Raw genomic sequence first — 22,956 nt, 5'->3', positions numbered from 1 at the left:
TATACATTTAAAATGATTCCTTAATCTTCAATGTCGATTGTATGGTACATATATGATTAGAGGGCAAAGAGAAAAGCAGCCTAATAACCATCATCCACTATAAGTGTTGAATATTAGCTGCAACAGTCCACCCTTTGAAATATATGCAGTTCACAACCTCTTTGCTCCAACTTCAAGCTGAAGAGAACTTAGACAGACCATGAGCAGATGAGGCTGAAGGCAAAAACCAGAGCATAAGCTATCAGTGTTCACATCGTCATAGTAACCGTCACGCCAGTGGATGGAAGGGACAGAATGCAGTTCGTAGCATTGTCCATAATGTTCCGAGAGCAAGCCATCCACTGACACAGCACTGATCCAAGGGGCTCTCTGCTTTTCATACACTCTACTATGTGGGGGCTTCTCTCATGAATACTGCTGCTTCCCCAACATCTTTTGTGAAAGAAATGACACCCAAAACACGGTTTGCTGGGAGACGCGGGTAGGGGTCCCACCCGTGTGATTCTGCCAGGAGATATCAACAAGAGGGCAGCTACTGTCCTGCATTCAGTGTGGGTTACCTACGCCGCCTTCCCTGCTGCACGTCTGCAGTGGCCACTGCAGCGGGAGCCACTGGCACGATGAACACCCTCACACAGGCTTTTTGCTCCTCAGCATCTGATAGGAGGTTCTGCAGCCTCAAAGCCAGGACAGTCTGGCCCCTCCCGAAGCCTTGGTCTCTTGAAAGGACAGAACTATAGACTGATGTCGGTCTTGCCCCGCCCCAAATAAAATATCAAGGATACGTTAGTTGCATCCTCACCAAACAAGACCAGTCCCATGATTCATTGCATCCTAAGTTTGTTTTTGGGAGGCAAGTTAGCAAGACCGGTCTTACCAAGACCACAAGTACGATCTTCTTCTTGGTATTTACACCCTTATTTATTTATTTATTACATATTCTGATTCCATGCCAGTTTGTACAATCTTTCCCCACTGATTAGGTGGTTAGCAGTATATTCTCGTTTATGCCGTAATGCCCACATCTTAAGTGTCTTGTTTGTTTTTTATATGTCTCAGTATTTATATGCTATTTATTACTTTCTCATTTGCGCTAAGAACAGCAAGAATAATATTTCGCATCAGTGTACAACTCCATGCGTCATACATCTGAAGTTGACGACAAAAGACTTTGGCTTTGGGTCAGTCTTAGAAGGCACTAACTTGCTCCTAATGGTTGACAGGTCCACCCACAACAATCTATCGCAGATTCTGTAGGGTTTTCTATTGGTTGTCACAATTACCTTTTTTTTCCTGGACCAGCCTTATCACATGTGAACTCCTGATGCATTACTGTATACAACGGCGTGTAAGAAGCTTGCCGCAGAACAGGAATCTGAATAACCAAGAACTGAAATGTAAAAATATATAGGAGCCCCCCATTTAAGTCAAACAGAATGACACTCAAGCTGCATAAACCATTCTTACAAGCAAAAAATGAGACCTGTCCATATCTTCTGCCAGATTTTATAAAAAAAAATTGATCTTGCATGGTATGTACACATATATGCATCAGGGTTTTCTGCCTGAAGTTAAAATACAGTGGTACCTTGGTTTACGAGCATAATTCGTTCCGGAAACATGCTTGTAATCCAAAGCACTCGTATATCAAAGCAAATTTTCCCATTAGAAATAATGGAAACTCATATGATCCGTTCCACAACTCAAAAATATTCATATAAAAATTATTAATACAAAATATAAAGTAAAAATACATAAAACAAATTAACCAGTGCTTTACCTTTGAAAAGAATCGTGGATGGTGTGAGGGAGACGAGAGAGGAGAAGAGGAGGGTTATTTTGTAGGACGACTTTCACTATAATTAACGGAATCACTGCTACAGTATCTGTTGGCTCACTGAAATCTTTTTCTGTGCGACTTTAACTAGGAACCCATCCAATGACAGCATCTTTTGCCTCCTTTTCGATTTTGCAAAAATGTGCACATTGCATTGTCGTTAAACAGATTCATCGCTCGCACTGCTACGCCCTTATTCAGGTGGTGCTTTTCTACTAAATTTTGACTATACGAGTGAGGCATGCCGACTGAGACCGAGCATGGGAGACGATTACCCACAATTCCACAGCATGAGAAAGTGAATAACCATTGGTTCAGTTGTGATGACGTGCATTCGGCGTCAAAACAAGAAGCACATGCATGCGCTTCCTGTTTTGAAGCTGAGCGCACGTAAAAACAAGAAAAACAAGGAGCGCATGTGTGCCATATGATTTTTGATGATACTTGGCGCTCGTAAACCAGGACTCGGTTTCCAAGTCAAAATTTATTAAAAATCTTTGCTCGTCTTGCGGAACACTCGTAAACCGCGTTACTCGTAATCCGAGGTTCCACTGTATAAGAATTTGGGTCACAGACTATTTGACAGACGGGTTTAAGAGTTTGTAGAAAATGATGCCATTTGTGATTTATTTTTTGGCTTCTTTTTGTGTTCTCCCATAATTTCAAAAATACATTCCGGGAAAAAAAACCATCCAGTCCTTTGAAAAGGAGTTGCTGCAATTAATTTTTATTTAAAACTGACTTCAATTTTATAAACGGAAATGAAGGATAATGAAAAGCGATTTTCTAACTTCATCAACAGGTGTTTATGCACTAGGTATTTGTAGTATGATAGTATAAATAAATATAGGTACAAATCCTGTGCTAGAGATTCTGTTTGTGTGTTTTTTTTAAATCAGGATTTTTGTATAGTTAAGTTTTTTTTTTTTGACTGATATTAACAATCCCTTGAGCTGATGAGGAACTTTTGCAGATGACTCACCTGAAATTTAAAACTAGGAAAGCTATCAGGATGAATTAGTTGCTAGTTTGCATTATATGTCTTAACCTTTATTCGACTTTGACCTTTTTTCTGAAAGTAGCAGGCGGAATTGCTGTTGCCGTAGTACGGATTTCATGATGGGTTGGAAAATACATTTTATGCTAAGAAAACTGTAGCCATGGGTTTAATACAAACAGAAAGCTTCCACAGCCATTTAGAGGGTCAAAATAAGAAGTACTACAGTATTTACTAGTGTTACTCTGATAGAACTTAGTATCTGATGGTAGGCCTGCCTATTTGAAAATTCTATAATTATATTTGTATGTATTCATACATATTTTGATGTAACACTTATGGCCACCTCCATGTATATCACAGATGTCCTACCTTGAGAAGTACGTACTGGTAAAACTCGCATCTTCATTTTCAGTCCTGGGACAGTGTTACAAAGGGGTACTGAATTGTTCTCCGGTTTCCGCTTGGCTACATTAGCAGTCAGCGCAGTACCATGCGGCCACGACACCCCAAGATGGGTTTCTGGGCCGGTGAAGGTCATATGGAGAAGACAGGGCCTCCCGGCTGAGACCACGTCTGACGGTGTTATCTGCGTGCTTGTCAGGCTGAGTCTCCGCGTGCTCGTCAGGCTGAGTATCCGCGTGCACGTCAGTCTCCGCATGTGTGCTCCGAAATCACTTTGTCGTTTGACCAACCGAGGGGACGGTAGACTATTCACTCATATATTTATTTGTCTTTGCTAATCTAATCAAAGGAAACCCGTTCATTTTTTTACGTCCGGTGCAGGGAATGGATTTTTATATAATTTTTACGGTTTGTGAATGTAATCGGAGTGGGCAGGTGGCTATCGATATTACAACCTTGAGACTGTTGTGTTGGTCCAATCATGCTGAATTTGTACAAACAAAGTTGATTTTTTGTTTTATTGCATCTTGTACACTTGATCTTCATTTCTCCACTTAACACAACAGATACCTGCAACATGTGTGTTGTGGAGGAGTGTGACACATGCATCTTCTCCAGTTATATTCATGCATGTTATTCCTCCATCAGCATTGTGGTTGTAGTGAAGTGACTCTGTATTTCAGTAAATGCCGCTGCAGGTCTGACCGTGTCTGTGTGTGATTTCCAAAACCTATCAGCGCAGTTAAATAAGTTACACCACAAAGCCAGTGACTCTGGTCACAAAATGTTCCTTAGGTAACTTTGCTCTTTGGGAGGTTTAGCCTTGAATGAATTTATCATTGGTCGATACAAAGAGGAAGTAAACAAGTAAGAGCTGCATCCATATAACCTTGTGTGGTATTTGAAGATTCAGACATGCAGAGGGTAGGTGAAGTAAATGAACCACCTAATATCAGGGTCACGCTCTGTCCTCAGAACAGGTTCTGTCCTTTCTGGAACACTGCCATAAAAGACATAATCGGATAATGGCAAAATGGACCATTCTTCTAGATGAAAAGCCTCCACTTCTTTGAGGTATGATGGAGCTGGGATTCTTCTGCAGTGGAGGACATACAGCAGTGCAGTGGAGGACATACAGCAGTGCAGTGGAGGACATACAGCAGTGCAGTGCAGGACATACAGCAGTGCAGTGCAGGACATACAGCAGTGCTTGGTGCCTTGTATTGCTTTGAAAACTCATGTATCAAAGTTCTGTAGTCAGACTTCTTTTATACAGTATCTGACACATGCTGCTCATTTACATTTAGCCTAATATGTCTCATCTTTCTGGCTGTGTTTGTGATTTACTTCCTTCAGAGGTAAAGTTCTTTCTCATGTGCTGTTTCTGTTATTTTATCCACCCACTGTAAGTCAGTACCTTCCATCCCAGTGACAAATAATGTGATAAAGCTCAGGACTGTGTTCACAGAAAGTCTTGGGACACTTCCTTAATTCAGGAGAAATTTTGCAAATATATTCAAAAATATTTTATGAAAATATATATCACATTAGAAATACCCAGTAGTTTAAAGTAAAACATTAATTTAAAGTAGTAATCAACTGAAACCCAAATTATAGTTTTAAAAGGGCTGCACTGATTTGAAAAGTTCATTGAAAGGCAGCCTCACTTCGTGATTTTTTAAAAATTGAAAACACCTTTGCAATAACATAAAACACCAAACATTTGTGTTTAGTATCCCTTTGGGAGCCGGTCACTACAATTGCAATTAATACAAAAAATGGAAACAACAAAACTGAATTAGCCAGCCACAATTATGACTGTTAATAATAACAAAATGTCTGTGAGGAGGGTTTGTGCAGATATGGTCAACATCGCTTGTCAAGGGACTTTTGTCATGAAGCCAAAAAAAATTGCAGCATTCTTACAGAATTTCAGTACAAACATGTACATAGTAACAGAGCCTGGAGTGTGACCTGTACGTCTCCCCCAGTAGGGTTTTGGGACAGGAAAGCACTGAGGTACCGTTGTGTCACAGCTTTCTCGCTTTAATCTATATAGTGAGCAGGGAATCAAGCCTCTGGAGTTTTGCATTGTCGCCTCATAGCATCAGCGTTGGGGTTCACTCAGGGTTTGTCTCTGGTGTGCATGTGCTTCAGTCCTGCTATGGCCTAGCACTGCATATAGGGTGACCTCCACTGCCTGGGACAGGCTCCGCCCCCCCCCCCCCCCCACCTGTTCACGACCCCAGTGAGGGTGAGCAATTCGAGATTGCTTGGATGGTATATACTGAACCCTTATGGTAGAGTGGTGTGTTATTCTTTGTTTGTCCTTAAATGCCCCAAGAAAGTGAGATTAATCTGTCCGGCTGATGAATATAATGGTTATTATTGGCATGTAAATTTTACTACGTACAAGAGAAGTTGCATGGATCAATAGGAAAGATCCATAAACAATGCAAATGAATAAAAGTGACGTGTGTTAAAGCAGGCGTACGTCTGCCCGTCACTGGAGACCCAGACAGCCGTAACGAGAGCCGGGACCGCCCGGCGTCGTCCGTATCTATGTCAGCAGCTTCTTATCAGAAGCACAATGTACCGATGAACAAGCGCAGTGTTGAGGGAATTTGCCTGGCCATGGGTGAAACCGGCAGCTTTGCGCCAGCATTTCTGCGAAAAGGCAGAAGGATGCATGCATGCCTCATTTTCACGCCATTGTTGTCTTGGCAGGAGGAAAGAAAAACCCAAACGGGTAGCAGACAGAAGGTGACGCTTTGAGAGCAGAGACTCCTTTACTCAGGGCGGTGGGAGTGTGGATTAAACAGGGAGGGGTGCTGTGAAGGGGGAGGGGGGAGGATTCGGGCAGCCTCTGAGTGACGGGGGCCTTAAAATATCCATCCATCCATCCATCCATTTTCTCCCGCTTATCCGAGGTCGGGTCACGGGGGCAGCAGTCTCAGCAGGGAAACCCAGACTTCCCTCTCCCCGGCCAATTCATCCAGCTCCGACATAGTCCCTCCAGCGTGTCCTGGGTCTTCCCCGGGGCCTCCTCCCAGTGGGACATGCCCGGAATACCTCACCAGGGAGGCGTCCAGGAGGCATCCTAAGCAGATGCCCGAGGCATCGGGCCTTAAAATATTTGGGACGTAATTGGATTGATCTGGGATGGGCGCCCAGAATCTCTGTAAAGAGAGGTAAACGTAAAGGACACTGAATCTCTCTAAAGAGAGGTAAACGTAAAGAGCACTGAATCTCTGTAAAGAGAGGTAAACGTAAAGGACACTGAATCTCTGTAAAGAGAGGTAAACGTAAACGTAAAGAGCACTGAATCTCTGTAAAGAGAGGTAAACGTAAACGTAAAGAGCACTGAATCTCTGTAAAGAGAGGTAGACGTAAAGAGCACTGAATCTCTGTAAAGAGAGGTAAACGTAAACGTAAAGAGCACTGAATCTCTGTAAAGAGAGGTAGACGTAAAGAGCACTGAATCTCTGTAAAGAGAGGTAGACGTAAAGGACACTGAAGCTCTGTAAAGAGAGGTGGACGTAAAGAGCACTGAATCTCTGTAAAGAGAGGTAGACGCATAGAACACTGAATCTCTGTAAAGAGAGGTAGACGTAAAGAGCACTGAATCTCTGTAAAGAGAGGTGGACGTAAAGGACACTGAAGCTCTGTAAAGAGAGGTAGACGTAAAGGATACTGAATCTCTGTAAAGAGAGGTAGACGCATAGAACACTGAATCTCTGTAAAGAGGTAGACGTAAAGAGCACTGAATCTCTGTAAAGAGAGGTAGACGCATAGAACACTGAATCTCTGTAAAGAGAGGTAGACGTAAAGGATACTGAATCTCTGTAAAGAGAGGTAGACGTAAAGAGCACTGAATCTCTGTAAAGAGGTAGACGTAAAGAGCACTGAATCTCTGTAAAGAGAGGTGGACGTAAAGGACACTGAATCTCTGTAAATAGAGGTAGACGTAAAGAGCACTGAATCTCTGTAAAGAGGTAGACGTAAAGAGCACTGAATCTCTGTAAAGAGAGGTAGACGCATAGAACACTGAATCTCTGTAAAGAGAGGTAGACGTAAAGGATACTGAATCTCTGTAAAGAGAGGTAGACGTAAAGAGCACTGAATCTCTGTAAAGAGGTAGACGTAAAGAGCACTGAATCTCTGTAAAGAGGTAGACGTAAAGAGCACTGAATCTCTGTAAAGAGAGGTAGACGTAAAGAGCACTGAATCTCTGTAAAGAGAGGTAGACGTAAAGAGCACTGAATCTCTGTAAATAGAGGTAGACGTAAAGAGCACTGAATCTCTGTAAAGAGAGGTAAACGTAAAGAGCACTGAATCTCTGTAAAGAGGTAGACGTAAAGAGCACTGAATCTCTGTAAAGAGAGGTAGACGTAAAGAGCACTGAATCTCTGTAAAGAGAGGTAGACGTAAAGGATACTGAATCTCTGTAAAGAGAGGTAGACGCATAGAACACTGAATCTCTGTAAAGAGAGGTAGACGTAAAGGACACTGAATCTCTGTAAAGAGAGGTGGACGTAAAGGACACTGAATCTCCCAATGACAAACTTGCCTTTGAGCTTTTCAGGACTATTACCCGAACAAAAGGTCGAGATGCCTACTGAGGAACAACGGCCCATTAAAATCCGATACACGTTCACGTGTGGGGTTCTGTGTTATGATGAGCTGTAAATGGCATCATCTAATGATAATGTGAGATCTGTGTTTGCAAAGAAAGTCTCTAGAAGAACTAATCACATTATTTATCACCTTAAAACAATTTCATATGTATGTTTATTTGGCTTATGCTTTTATTCAAGCCAACGTACTAGTGATAAAGCAAGATCAGCCGGTCCCTGGAACAATGGGCCCAACAGTGAAATCCTTCTGCTACTGCTGGGATTTGAACCTGCAACCTTCTAATTATAGGAACTGCAGCCAAACCAACTGATCCACATACCAGCCCCCAGTTTTGTATGGCTTGCTTTGTTGCTTTGATAGTCATTTTAATAATTATTACACGTGAATGTAAGTTTTGAGTATGTTAAGAGGTTCAAAGAGATGTTCGAGTTTAATTAGTTGTAACATGTCAATGCTCCATTCATATTCAAAAACTACAAGGGTTTCATGATCGAAGTTTTATTTCAAAAGGGAACACAGAGCAGTAAGGGTGTGCAAGAGGGGGGTCACACCTCCCTCATGCCAGGAAATTCAAACAATTTCACAATCATGTCTCAGGTAAGGATGTATGTGTCTGTCAGCAATGAGGATGTGTCCTATTTTTATTTATACGGGTAGGAATTGTGAAAGGTCACGACAGTCATCCAAACTCGACTACTCATGGAAAGGTCAGTGAAGCAGGCGGGGGGGGGGGGGGGATGGGGGGTGTGGGTTTAGCTAATGGTACGCAATCCCGCGCAGGCAAATACAATCCCAGTCTTATGGAGGTTTTTGTTTTTCATTTGGTGGAATACAAGCAGGAGTAGTGTGTGCGCTTGTCAGCGTGCGGCAAATCCCGAAGTCGGCCTGCTTGCTTTGTGAATGTGTGGATGAGTTACTGCAGCCGGCCTCAGCATTTAAGGCCGCTGCTTAATCACTCATGGCGGTTATGCTTCCTGAAGTCACCGGTATGGAAGTAAATCTAAAGGATGTTAATGTACCTCAATAACACATTATTTATCAAAGTAAAATGAAGAGATAATTATTCACAAACACTCTCATCCTTAAATGCGTGATTGCTTGTTAAGTTGAATTACAAGCTATTTTTAATCCAAACTACATAGTTTGACTCTGCATTTCTATTTCTGACAAGTGCTTTTATAGGAATCAAAGAGGGTCCTTGTAAGATTTAAGCCCTGCTGATTGATTACATTAGCCGCCCTCTTTCTTCAAGCACCTTCTCTCTCTGCACGGCCCTGGGCTTCTCGACTCGGCTGACTGGTGACAGACCTTAAACATCGGTGACGGCTCGTTTTAACGCGACCGACGAACAGCAACAAAGCGAAGATCTCCAGCGCTCCGTGAGACGTGAGTTTATTGTCAGAGTTTGTACTGACACATACAAAACGCCAGTTCTGAGCCGACACATTAATTTCTTTCTCTGTTGTTTTCTCATATTGCCCAGGAGTATAGACAGCCCATCTCTCAAGGGGGGTCCATTCTTCATGGAAAAAGCAAACATTTTTGTGTCTGACTCTCCAGACAGTAAGACTCCACGCCCCACGGAGGTCCCTCAGTCACATGTCAGTCTGCCTCCCCTGTCTGCCAATCAGCACGGACGCGTCCCACAATCCCTTCTGCGCTCGTCGCCTTTCCCCCCTAATCTGGGGGTAATCTCCTGCCGCTTCCCCAACAATTTTGCGGCCGCACTGGTCTGTCCAACGGAAACAGAGTAAAGAAGGTGACTGTCACGTACTTCTGAAGTGTCAAACACGACATCGTGCGAGTGAGGAGGGAAACGCTAAACCAGTGTGGTTCCATTGGTTAGGAACTGATGTACAGCAGGAGCATGGGAGGGTTTCTGGATACCCTGGCAGATTCACTTTATTGGGGCCCCAAAAACATTGGGGACCTGGGTTATTGGGGGGCCCAAGGAGACATTTGCTGTGGATTTAGAATTCCTAGCTACGCCCCTGGTCAAGAGACCACCTGAAATTTTGAGAGATTTGAAAAGTTTATCTGATCCGTACTTTAAGCTACCGATAGATAATAACGTTTCAACCAACACTGAATAATTCCAATAGTTTATTCTACAAACAGCAACCAAAATGCTATTTCCAGGGGTGGAAAAAGGCCGGCGTCTCTACAAAAGGGATCACAGTTTGCATCAGATGCACAAAAGCAGGAGTAAAGAGGAGCAGCTTTGCATGCAGTTGCTCCAGTTTGGCCTTAACTGTGAGGAAGTAGGACATGGTGCCAAGGTGAGTCCAGGGCTTGGAAGACAGAAGGTCACTGGGCTGATATCACAGGAAACTGAAGCCAGTACTGACTACAAAAGGATGGCCAGTAATGTACCAAGAGCAAAGCCATCCCACCGAATTCAGCCCGGCTGCTCAGCGGACGATCAGGAGAATCACTTACTGGGCGTCCTTCTCTGCCCCAAACACCAACCCTGTCGCCATTATGACGTCACCCAGGGTTTAACCTGCAGGAGTTAGCAGTAAATCACAGGAGACTGTAAAACGGATAAACGAACAAACATATAAAACTGAGAGACAGACAGATGAAGCTTCAGCAGAACAGACAATGTCAGACAGCTGTTTGAACCCCATTTTGTTTTTTAAGTTGCCTGCTATCAATTATTATTAACCCATGAATCTGACCAGAATAATTGACTGGAAGATGGATGATAATTATTATTATTACAGTGGTGGGTCTAACACCGCCATTACCAATCTATGGTCTCTCTGCAATTTCCATGTGGTCTCCCAGTCAGGCAGGCTGCTGACAAGCCGCCCACGGAGTCTTTATCTAGCCACTGCTGCCACCTAGTGTCAGGTGGTAAAATAAAACAAAGGTCTCATGAACCAGGCATGATCTGTGAACAATTACCCAGTGAAGTTAAATCTGAAGCATATCCATCCTTTTCAAACAGGAAAACCCAGCCATATTTTAACTGCATCCTACTAAATTAAATATCCACATGTAAAGTTTTTTTTAGGTTTTACAAATTGACCATCCATCTACCAGCCACGTGTCCAGTACGTCAAAGAGACCCTGAACCTGTCCCAGGAAGCAGTGGAAATAGCAGTTCATCACAGGGATAAATTTGCATATTGTGCATTTAGATGACAGCAATAAGAAACTTCTCTATTTCCTATGCTTACAGTTCTGTATATCTACACATCTACTGTAATATGGAGGATGGAGATCAGTGGTCAGTGTGACTCAAAGTCAAACATTAAAGCATATATTACCATAATCAATAAGAACTGCTTTCCATATGCTGTTCCCGTGAGCAGTACTGCAATCAATACATAATCACAACAGAAACAATGCTACTCATTTCTATATGGTCTGCAACAGACTGTCAATAATTTGTGCTTAATTCAGAAACTGAGCTGAGTGGAAGCTGATTGGCTACTTAAAGGGCGTGCCCTTTGCTGCAGGTCTACGCCGCACGTAGTCCTTGTCTGGTGACGGTGGCTACGATCATGCCGTCGAGATGTTGCTGGGCGTGGCGTGTATGAGTCGGTCAAGGTGGGCTGCTCAGGTACATCTGCAGGGCGGGCGTGAAGATGAGGATGGTGCCCAACACGGAGGCCGCGAGGAAGGCCCACAGGAAGATGCGGTCAAGCACCTGGGCTACGAACTTCCAGTCCTGAACCACCTGCAACACAAGACGACCGAAATACACACAAACATTGAAGTTCACAGATGCGGATTTTGTCCATCTGTACATTTTCTGCCACTGCTCACCCTATTCAGGGTCATAGCGGGTCCAGTACCTGGTAGGGAACAAGGTAGGGAACAAGGTAGGGAACAACCCCGGATGGTCCACCAGCCCATCACAGGGCATGCAGACACCTATAGGAAATTTGGTAACTCCAATTAACCTCAGCATGTTTTTGGACTGTCGGGGGGGGGGACCAGAATACCCAGAGGAAACCCCACGACGACAAGGAGAGAACAGGCAAACTCCACACATACACGGTCATGGCTGAGACTCGAACCCAAGTCCAACCACTGCACCACCATGCCGCCCCTACAGAGTTTGTATTTAATGTAAATAATAATGATATTCATGTCAAAATAAGCAGAACTGAGTAAAATGCTGCTTACATTTCAGGGGGTTTATGCTAACAGCTAGCATGGCGCTACCTCAGTCTCTTAGAGGCATCGAGGTGTGGCTCACCTCCCTAATGAAGTGCTCCTTCTTAATGTGACAGGAGATGTAGCGCACAGAGCTGCAGGCCCTCTCCAGAATGTCCACCCAGGCCTGGTTCTCGTCCTCCCTCCCAGCAGAGGTCTTCTGGGGACCCGGGCTGCCCATCTCCATCTCGGGCTGGTGGTACCGGTCGGTGTGGCCCCGCATGCACAGCAGCTTGGGCAGCCGCTGTAAGAAGAGGCTCTTCACCCACGGGGCCATGGGGTGGTACGTGGCGGACGACCGGTGGTGGACGTTGATGACGAAGACAGTGACGATGATGGAGAGCGTGACGAAGATCATGATGAAGAGGAGGTACTCGCCGATGAGCGGGATGACCTTGGAAGAGGTGGGGATGATCTCCTCGATGACTAGTAGGAAGACGGTGAGGGACACCAAGACGGAGGTGGAGAGAGAGAGTTTCTCGCCTTCGTCGGAAGGCAGGTAGAAGACCAGAACGGTGAGGAAGGACAGACCCAAGCATGGGATGATGAGGAAGAGCGTGTAGAACAATGGCAGCCTCTTGAGGATGAAGGAGTATGTGACGAAAGGGTATGAATACTGCCCATCTTGTCGACTGCCCCTCATTCCAGTGGCGTTGAGGATCTCCCACTCCCCATTATCGAAGAAGTCCTTCTGGTCCACGTGGTCATCCACCAGAACCAGGTCCACCATATTGCCATCATAGGTCCAAGACCCGAACTTCATGGAGCAATTCTGGCGGTCAAACGGGAAGAAGGTGACATCCATGGTGCAGGCGGACTTGTAGCTGGCCGGTGGCGTCCATGTGACTGAGCCGTTGTACTTCACGATGGCTTTGGTCATCAGGGATCCCTCGAAACGCCCATCAGCACTGTGGGTGTTCGCAGAAAAAGACCAGATAGAGAGGAGAAAGAGTTCAAGATAAACAAAGAAAACCTTCTGCTAAATGAAAGGAAAACACTGCTTTCGTGGGGAAATTTTACTGTGTTTACTGTGGCTGGAATCGGAATATATCAACAGTCAGCGGAGATTTTGTATAATTCAGTGAGCATTTCCTCATCTAGAATACTATTAGGCTTTTCATATCATTATAAATTCATAAGAAAGATTAGAATCTGCTGAAACGTAGGGAGGTGCTTCCTTTAATGCCGGGGTGTCAAACTCCAGTCCTGGGGGGCCGGATCCCTGCACAGTTTATGGTTCACCCTCATTTAACACACCTGATCCAACCCCTTGTGCTAATTACAGCACAGCTCTTGAGCCAAATCATTTGCGGTAGAATAGGAAAGAACTAAGACACACAGGGCTCCGGCCCCCCAGGACTGGAGTTTGACACCCCTGCTTTAATGCGAGCATTACAATATATAGAAATACATTAACACAGTATACAGTGAGATATGTTGGGTATTTTAGTCGATATTGATGTTGATATCAGGAAAAAAACATAAATTCTGGATTCCACAGTATGATGTGCAGTAAAATCATCGAAATCTTGTGTGTAAATGTTCAGTACGCTGGAGAATCCTCAGCGGAAAGAGCAAACTTACTTCTCGTACAAGACGACATCGGGCAGCCAGATGGTCTCCGAGGGGACCCTGATGGAGGTGATGCCACCGTAGTCGTCCGGGCTCCAGCGTAGCTTAAGATCCGTCCATTCCTGCAGTCACAGCCCAACTTAGCCACAAGATCAGCATGACTGGCCCTCCGCCAGCGACTCGGTACTCGCTGACGATCTCCAAAAACAAGCCCCCTACCAAAGCGTAACCTTCTCAATCTCTGCCCTGATGGTAGATTTAATGTAACCAAACACAGACATTTCTCAATTACTCCAAATGTAACAGATTTCACACAAAAACCTGTCCATCTGAAAGCAATTAGGACATTGTGTTTAATGCAGACAAAGTATTTTAAATACTAATATTTTAAATGCTAATGCTGAGTACGTGATTAATGCAGACACCTCAGTGTGGGATGGGTGACTGGTAATGAAGGATCGCTGCCCGTCCGCAGGGGCAGGAAAAGGTTACCTGCCAGAGCCAGACGTTGGTGGTCATCAGCTGGTTCTTTTCATCCTACAGGCCAACAGACAGAGCGGTGCGTAGCTGAGAAAGTGTTGAAGCTGTACTGGTAACCAGTAACCAATAACCATCATAAACCAGAAGCCCCTCTGAATTCTGAGTGTGAAATGCGCTGGAGCAGATGCTGACAGGGATAAGGGCCGTTTAGGCAGAGAGCACTAAGAATAGGATGCGAGTCCATCAGAGACCAAACACACTCAATGGTGCCCCCCCCCCTCCACCCGGAAAAAAAAGAAATAATGAAGAGTGTATTCCTTATCTTTCATTCTGAATGCGCGCATTACTGAGGCCCATTCACATTCACGTTCAGAGCGCGACGACGGCACGTCCTTACAACAAATAGTGCAGTACCGTGTCAGACAAACTCCTTCTATCACATGGATTAGTTCCTTTATTTTATTTATTTGGTTATGTTTAGCTGTGAACCTGCACTTTAAACAGTGTTAATCTTACTTTACACAATGAAATCCTTATTTTAAAATCTCTTGCATCACATAACATTCTTTCACGAAGCGACTGCTGCATGATAATAAACACTGTACAACACAGACAGTGAGCATTCAAACTACACACACACACACACAGAGCGCGAGGACGGCATTCAGACCCCCAAAACCGAGACGTGAGGTATCGATGCTGCCCAGTCAGACGCGGCGCTTCCCGAAAGAAAACCGACACATTTAATCTGACTCGTATCTGCTTTACGTGCAATTTATAAATGTGACCAGTAGAGGCCAGTATATCCCTACCGTTTGAAGTTACTGCAGTTCCATAAGCAAACACACAAACAAATTAGAAAATACCAGCGTCTGTTCCATTAGCTAATTTTCATTGGTTGCTTTCCATGTTTTGTAGCATGGGAAGGTTCTGGGATCCCTACAGAAACACAGCGGAGGGCTTGCTGTTGGGTTTCGTCCAAAGACATTTCCTAAATGTCCCCATCGGTTTGGTATCGGCTCTCAAGCTCAAGGTGAAAAAAGGTGTCATGAATGACTCTGCTTTTTCTGAGTCTGAACAGTCCCTTTACCCGCCTCCAGCCTGCCACCTGAAAAAGCCTAGTCTTTCTATCACACTGTGCATGTGTATATGTGTGTATCAATTCATAGTTGCTTTATGTATCCAACAATGGAGATGGTTAAGTATTCAGGATCTCCGATAAGGCCACAATACAACACTCCTAGAATAATATAATACAAAAAAAATCCAGCTTTACAAAATTCAAGCAAAGTCCATTAAGCAGATGTTGATTAGACTCGCTGGCAATGAAATACCAGAGTCTGAGTGACATCACAGCAGAGCCGCTGATTCGTTATCCTGCCCCTAATAGGGGCTAATGTTATAATAATCTGATTCAGGAAATTGCACCGATGTTAGACTCTTTACCTTCTACTGGTGGCAATAAATTGAAAGGTAAATGGGTGAGATGTAGATAAAAGCTGCGAGAACCTCTAATGTTTACCCCGGTGCAGGAGTGGAAATTCTTTTCACCATTATGCCTGTTCAAGCACAATGGTTTCTGCTCGACGGACTGGCTGGATGAAAGCTCTCTGGGCTGGAGCCAAACCCTGAATTGACCCCTTTCTGCTGTAAGCTGTGTTTTAAGTGCTGCAGCGTCCTCGCTGGACACCATGCTAAGAATTCAGTCCATAAGGCTTCCGAAGAACAGACTCCCCTCACAGATGTGTGATAGAATGCACTTCAGCCCTTAGGTTTTTGCCTGTAAATACCATGTGGTTCGAGAGCTGCGTCAATAGCTAGTGAAACTAAAAAAAAACACACTTAAGAGTAGGAATGCGGTGCCCCCTACAGGTCGGAGGTGCTCCAACAGCTTTCCTGCCTCCCCTCAATCACATGGAAGACTAGTGTGTCAGTCACACATGGTCATGGCCAAATTTACAAGGATTTGCCATTAGTTAGGATGTGAGGTCAAGGCCTTAAGTTGCAGGTAATTACCCTTGACATGGATCTCTTCTGGTCACCATAGCGATTGGGCCTGTTGGGAATGCGCAAGCTTTGTCACGATGATTGAACCACGGGGTTTAATTTAAATGACTTGGCTGAATATTTCTAATTTCACCATAACTGGTGCCAGTTTTATGAACCCCATCTGCAATAGTGCTACATCAGAAACAACCTTGACTAAAGCCATCAACGTCTAAAGCAGGGGTCTCCAACTCCGGTCCTGGAGAGCTACTATTCAGTCGGTTTTCAATCCTACCTGGCTTCTGAAGAGCCACAGCTGTTCTCAGGTAAATACCAGGAGCAGGTGTGGCTCATCAGAAGCCAAGTGGGACAGAAAACCTACTGGATAGTAGCTCTCCAGGACCGGAGTTGGAGACCCCGGTCCAAAAATTTCAAGACTCATATTCCTGAAGGTATCGCTCAACTGGATGCAAGTTCAGGAATCCAGAAGACGCAAGCATTTTCAGGTCATGGTGAAAGGAAGATTCCATCAGGGAATGTATACAAACACATGCAAGAGCAGTGACAAACTGACCGGTCTTGTCAAGGTTTCCTAAAACTGCATGATGCTGAGAAATCTGTATGTGCGTGTGACTCAGTGCATGTGCAGTTAGGGAGTTAACAGAAACGTGACCCCCCCCCCCCCCCCCCTCCCTGGCAGATTCAGATCGCTCCTTCATCTCCAACAATATGGCTTAACGACACAAAGCACCTGATAATTAATGCATGTAAACCCCCTCTCTTTATCTCCCGGGCAACCATTTATAGTGGCGAATCAAAGGCAGAATCTATATAAACTCTTCCCGTAAAGATTAATGCCGTTTAAGCTCGTCTCGTTTTATCTTTCCGTAAGGAATTCTGCAAAATTGTAGCTATATTTTGAAAAACAATCGATTCACTGCTTAGTAGAGAAGATAGCAGCCCGTAATTGAATGGAATAACTGCCATCAGACAGTAATGCATCCCAGGTTTGATGGAGTGCATATCTTTGAAAGAGATTTTAATGTATATTGGATCAGCTGGGTTTAATAGTAAAGCTCCTTCATTCATTTACTGTGACCAAGATGCAAAGCCAGCCCTGCAGTGCCGTGTTTCCCAATCTGATCCTCGGGGACAGTCCAAGTTTTTGCTCCCTCCCGGCTCCCTGCCAGACAGTCCGCATTTTTGCTCCCTCCCAGCTCCCTGCCAGACAGTCCGCATTTTTGCTCCCTTCCAGCTCCCTGCCAGACAGTCCGCATTTTTGCTCCCTTCCAGCTCCCTGCCAGACAGTCCGCATTTTTGCTCCCTTCCAGCTCCCTGCCAGACAGTCCGCATTTTTGCTCCCTTCCAGGTCACGGCGGAGCAAAAAAATGGACTGTATGCAGAACCCCGAGGACCGGATTGGAAAATACTACTATAGCATGTCATAAATGCTTCCTGGCAGCTCATTTTCCCTTTAGTCACGTGTCATTAACCCAAATGCTCTTACCACGTCCACCAGCTGGGAGATTTTCAGGCCGAAGCGCACCGTGATGGTGTCGTTGGCGTGCTGGATGGGTCTCACCCACTTCTGGTAGTCGTGGAACAAATCCCTCAGCAGTGTGTCCTCCATCTCGGCCAGAGAGGCGAACTCTCCTTGACCTGGACAGGAGAGGACAGATTGAGTGACTGACCCACCTAGGAACGAGCCCCAGACTCAAAGTGGTGAATAATTAAACAATGTGTCAGTCTCCATTAAGGCAGGGTGGTGCTAACAGACCTGTCTCAGGGGGAAGGACAGCAGATTAATCGGTGTGTCATGACGGGCACTCAGGACTGTACCAAACCAGCAGCACATCCTAACACCATTTAAACAGAAGACTCATTGGTCAATTCTGGCAGATATGTTTAATGAGGGTCACTGCCATTAAGGGGCACCACAGCGAGTGGTGCGGTTGCCTCGCACCTCTATGACCAGGGTTCGAGTCTCTGCCTTGGCTCTTTGTTTGCATGTTACCCCCGTGTTATCATGGGGTTTCCTCTGGGTTCTTTGATCCTATGACACCCCCCCCCCCCCCAATCGTGGGTTATTCCCTGCCTTGCACCTGTACCTTTGGGGATAGGCTGGAGACCCCCAGCTTGTTGCCGCATAAAAAATGGCTCACATGCAACAGATACTGTTGTTACCTGATTCACAGTTCACTGCTAAGCGTCGGCTGGACCAGCAGGAAGAAGGCGCTCGCGGAGAGCCCCCAGTGCGGCGATACTGCCGACTTTTAGCTGCAAAGCTAAACAACTGCTCCATAAATGCTGAGCGCGGCAAAACCTCAAATATCGTTCTTGTATATGGGGGGGAAATCAATATAAAGAGACACAACTGCAGTGCAGCTGCGAGTCCCGCTGCCCTTCATCCCTCCCGCTGCCAGGGAGCCCTTTTCAGACATCAGTCAGCCATGAATGGGACACGGGTAAGGAATCAAAGGACGCATGTGTAGACAGCGAAGCCTAAGTGACCTATTTGGCTGCTACCCCCATTCTAATACACCCCCAAATGTGCATTAAGTGCACTTATACCAAAAACACAATTCTGGCGAATTGCCCCATGCTACTACCATAAGATCTGACCTAGGCATGCAAAGACGCCTAGTCTTCCTGCTTCATACCAAGCAGCTAGGGCCGGGAAACTAATCACGTTAATGTATAGCGTTAATTTTAAAGTCATATCGCCTTATTGCCTCTTTGATGGCAGACATCTGTCATGTTGAGTGTATTTGCAGCGGTTGTCAGGCTTCTGTTTTTATAGCCATTTGCCAAATATGTTTTAGATTTAAGATCGATCACGTGGTCGGGATTAAATAGTGTCTCCAGCCTGTTGAGTCTGTGGTATTATATGCGCATGTGGGACATGCCATCAGTCACTAAGGTGGGCAATGCCCTCTAGTCGTATTGCGATCTGTGCATCTTGCCTTTTTTAAAGCATTGAATTTCAGTCTGTACTTGCTTGCAAATGGTATTTTTGTTGGAATGGAATACTCTGTACATCACTAGTTTAGGTTAAACCATTATACAAATTTTTAAATCTGTCACTCTCTCAAACTTAGGTTTTTTTTAGCTTTTTTGTCAGGACGTGTTCCTGCCTTGTCTGTCATTTCTCCATTTGGCCAGCAGGTGTCACTAGCCAGCCCGTTCTCTCCTCTGTGTTTCCTTAGGTTTAGCGCCCTTCACAATTCCTATTGTTTTCTCTTGTTCTCTAGGCCTCCGCCTGGTTGAATGGGCTGAGCATGACACTGAGAGAATCAGGCATCCCTAACCAAAGTGGGTTAGAATTTTAAGTTTTAATATTAGGTGCAATTAATCACTATTAATCACAGAAAACAGGTGCAAATTATTAGTTATTTGGTAACACTTTACTTAAGAGGACACATTTAATGTAGTGACTCAGTTACTAATCAAGGACAAATCTTGAACAAATAAATTAACTGAATGAAATATATGGACAGTTATGACTGATTAGTGATGAACGAACATGGGATCAGTACACAACTTACATTAGGTTTCTGGTTAATTAATACATTAATAAGAGTGTGCTGCTGCATTATTTGTGCTCCCTCAATGTGTTCCCAGTTTTTATTTTTTTAATTCGATTCATAACACTAGAAACAGCTTAAATTGATATTACTTTTGAGATGGAAAGAAGAGTATGAGGTTTCCTACTATTTTCTGTAAAGTTGTATAACACAAGTTAAATTCCCCAACATATTGGGATGAACCCTGTCAATTGGAAATGACAGCTCATCCAGTACATCTGTCCAGTTCCGTTAATGTCTATATAGTAACTTACCTACCGATTTGGTTCCCTCAAAGAAATTATCAAAGGCATAGAACACTCCTTTTGCTCTTGTGATTATGCTTGTTTCAAAGACGTTTTCCTTACCTTATAAACACATTTACAACAAATGATTATTTCACCTTGCATAGGGGGCAGTGAGGGACACAAGCAGCCGATGGGCATATTTAAATACATCCACTACATGTATTTTTAGAGAGAGGAAATATTTAGCCAAACAAACTACAAAGAAGTCAAACACTGTTGACTGGAAATCCTCGTATGGTACACAGCAGGACAGTCTTAGTGATTCTGCTCTATGGACCCATTAATAATGCTGTGATGTTAAAAATAGTGACAGGGCTTGGATTATAAATATCATTAGTCAAGCTGTGCATCGTTAATATATACAAACGCAAGATAAGCTATACGCACATTTCTTGTGCAAGATATATTCAGAAGTAATTTTAGCCATAGTGCTACACGCAGCAGGCTTAATGTCGATGGATGATACCGTAAGTCAACATTACTGGGCCGGTTCCGGAGCTCACGTTCCCTTTGGACAGTTCCGGTTCTCTGTCAAGAGTTTCCTCCACCTGAGAACCTTAGAGGTGATGCTGAATTACATTGAACAGCGACTGGAAAGGGACGGAGAGACCTTTAAACTGACCAGACAGGCGGGAGCGTCCCAGATCGGCCCGGCGCGATTCTGATGAGCCCGCGGCGGGGCGGGGGGCGGGGGGGGGGATGGGTGCATCAGAGCCCCCTGCCATCTGCTCACCCAGGAAGTGTCCTTTTGCGGGCAGTAAAAACACGATGTTGCCAGAGGGCTAAGTTAATCATCCTCTCGTTTGGCTTCTTTTAGTAAGCACGGCGATCGCAGCAAGCACTCATTAGTGAAACTGCCTGACAACCTAAAGAGGACTATACATCTTAAACGAGGCAAGAGTAACGCCCAAGCCTTCATTAAGCAAATAAACAAGCGATGTGTAGCTCTGTTTAAAACGATCTACTCTAGAGAAGTCACAGTCATCTTGTCCACCCTCCACATCCCACGCAGATCAATAGCTCACCATCCCCTGTGGAACATCAAAGTCAAGGAACATTTGTAAACTTCATTAATTCAGTAGCAGTGAAAGTCTGTGAGGTCTTTGCATGCCTGAAAACTTTATGATACGGTCCTGACTTCCCTACTGCATCTGCGACGATGACGATAAATACACATATGTTAGCGACTCCGAAAGTGAGGCCTACAGACTGAAGCATAAAACATCAATTGGTTACTTACATGTTACTTGGTGCGGCACAAATAATATACTATTATGTTATTACTTATATATTAATTAACCGCAAACTAAGTCTTAGTTGCATACCAATGTGATGTTCATTCATCATTAAAGAATCGTGACACATCTTAAGCAGTTGCTATGTTTGTTAATATAGCTGCTACTTCTGTAAACCTTTGTGAACTACTGAAGCACCAATGAATTACACATGAGAAATACTGTCCTGATCTCATGTTTGTTCATCATTAGTGAATCTTGATGCATCTTTTTAAAGTGAGTAGCTACTATATTTGTTCATGGTTTGTATTTCAGTAGTAACTGAGTTATGTAATAATACATAATAATATGAGTAATAAGTGTGCCCCTTCAAGTAAGGTGTTACCCACTGGTTATATATGCAGTCAATCTGTCCATTTTCCACAATTTCTATTCAGTGCAAGATCACATTGAGCATGGAGCCAGTCCTCTAAAGCAAAGGGCATTATAGGCTACAGACACACTGACACACTGACAGACACACAGACACACTGACACACACACACACAAACACACATACATGTACACACACACACACACACACACACAACCTCACATTAGATTGTAGGACAAACCCACAGTACCTAGAACCAATCTATACAAACGCCCAGCTGCACACAGAGATCCAGGGGTAGGAATTAATGAGGAGCTTAATAAGCAGAATTCCTCCATGAAATTTCTAACAGGAAACAGCAGGCTGGATAAAGAAACATCAATATCATTCAATTCCACCAGAAAACCTGGGATTATTTAACAATTTCATAAACTTTCTGACATAAGTGCCATTCCACAGTCCAGATACATCTAATAAACTCAACTGCAAAACATAAATAATATTGCGTTTTGAAAACATATTTTTCAAATGCGTATTCCATAAAAACATTTGTTCTTTTATTTTAGTTTTTTCACCAATTTGCACATTCATGTCTTAAGCAATAAACAATAGCAAATAATACGATGTGTATGCTATAGAAAGCCTTCAAAACTGTAACTACATAACTCCATCGTCCAAGTTAGACTGTCTAATGATGGTGCACTATGTCATTTGCGTAGTGTATTGTGACCGTTGTCGTTAGAAAGAAACTAACGTAAAGTGAAAGGGCTAACAATCGACGCGTTCAATACTGCAAAGAAGGAGACCGTAAAATGATGCAGTAGTCATAAAAGGCGGTCTGACCCCACAAACTTACCCGCAACGGTGAGCGAGAACACCGCGCAGAGCACGGACACCATCAGCTTCATGCCTCGGTACCGCCGTCCTGCTCAGATCTATAGCGGACAAACATAAACGGCAGGGAGACGCTGCACTTACAGCCGTGGGGAGCAGCAGCACGTACGCAGTGCAATACTGCATTATTAATCAGTGTAAAGGCGTCGGTTTTATAGGGGTACCTGCTTCGTGATGAGCGTTATGTGAGCGTCTTAGTGGTCCCACTAGGATCAGGACGTCAGGAAAGCTGAGGACGGAAAGCTGAGACGCGAATGGTTTGTCTGGCACCGGCAGAAATGTCGTTACAGACAGAGGGACAGAGGAATATCTCAAACGGAAAGGGGAGAATTAATCAGCCGAGAGCTCCGAGTCAGCTTGAAGCGTTACATTTATTATTATTATTATTATTATTCGTCTTTATTATTATTATTGTTATTATTATTCGTCTTTATTATTATTATTATTATTATTATTATTATTATTATTATTATTATGTCGATTTCTATCTGAATATCG

At 44.1% G+C, this 22,956-nt stretch overlaps 1 protein-coding gene across 3 annotated transcripts; it reads right to left on the bottom strand.

Annotated features, from left to right (window-relative positions):
• Positions 1 to 9,958: 9,958 nt before the first annotated feature.
• LOC111847329 (neuronal acetylcholine receptor subunit non-alpha-3-like) lies at positions 9,959 to 22,736 on the bottom strand. 3 transcript variants are annotated; one of them, XM_023818407.2, is made up of 7 exons: positions 22,623 to 22,736; positions 22,421 to 22,499; positions 17,593 to 17,744; positions 14,112 to 14,156; positions 13,632 to 13,741; positions 12,091 to 12,955; positions 9,959 to 11,565 (listed from the first exon to the last, which is right to left on the bottom strand). In XM_023818407.2, exons 2-7 carry the CDS (start codon positions 22,470 to 22,472, stop codon positions 11,431 to 11,433), a joined length of 1,359 nt encoding a protein of 452 aa, XP_023674175.1. In that variant the 5' UTR covers positions 22,473 to 22,499; positions 22,623 to 22,736; the 3' UTR covers positions 9,959 to 11,430. The 3 variants fall into 3 exon arrangements, with proteins under 3 accessions (XP_023674175.1, XP_023674177.1, XP_023674176.1); XM_023818409.2 differs by lacking the exons at positions 17,593 to 17,744; positions 22,421 to 22,499; positions 22,623 to 22,736 and adding an exon at positions 14,770 to 14,828; XM_023818408.2 differs by lacking the exons at positions 17,593 to 17,744; positions 22,421 to 22,499; positions 22,623 to 22,736 and adding an exon at positions 14,514 to 14,727.
• Positions 22,737 to 22,956: the final 220 nt, after the last annotated feature.

The sequence above is a fragment of the Paramormyrops kingsleyae genome, chromosome 12 (genome assembly GCF_048594095.1).
Source record: "Paramormyrops kingsleyae isolate MSU_618 chromosome 12, PKINGS_0.4, whole genome shotgun sequence".
NCBI lineage: Eukaryota > Metazoa > Chordata > Actinopteri > Osteoglossiformes > Mormyridae > Paramormyrops > Paramormyrops kingsleyae.
This window is presented reverse-complemented; position numbering and strand designations above follow the sequence as displayed.

What these genes read in the sequence shown, in the direction of transcription:
- LOC111847329 (XM_023818407.2), bottom strand. Translation starts at nt 22,472, where the DNA reads ATGAAGCTGATGGTGTCCGTGCTCTGCGCGGTGTTCTCGCTCACCGTT. An exon ending in TCTCCCAGCTGGTGGACGTG is followed by an intron (nt 14,157 to 17,592) that starts GTAAGAGCATTT and finishes GTTGGCCTGTAG; the next exon opens with GATGAAAAGAACCAGCTGAT. An exon ending in AGGAGCACTTCATTAGGGAG is followed by an intron (nt 11,566 to 12,090) that starts GTGAGCCACACC and finishes CTTGTGTTGCAG; the next exon opens with GTGGTTCAGGACTGGAAGTT.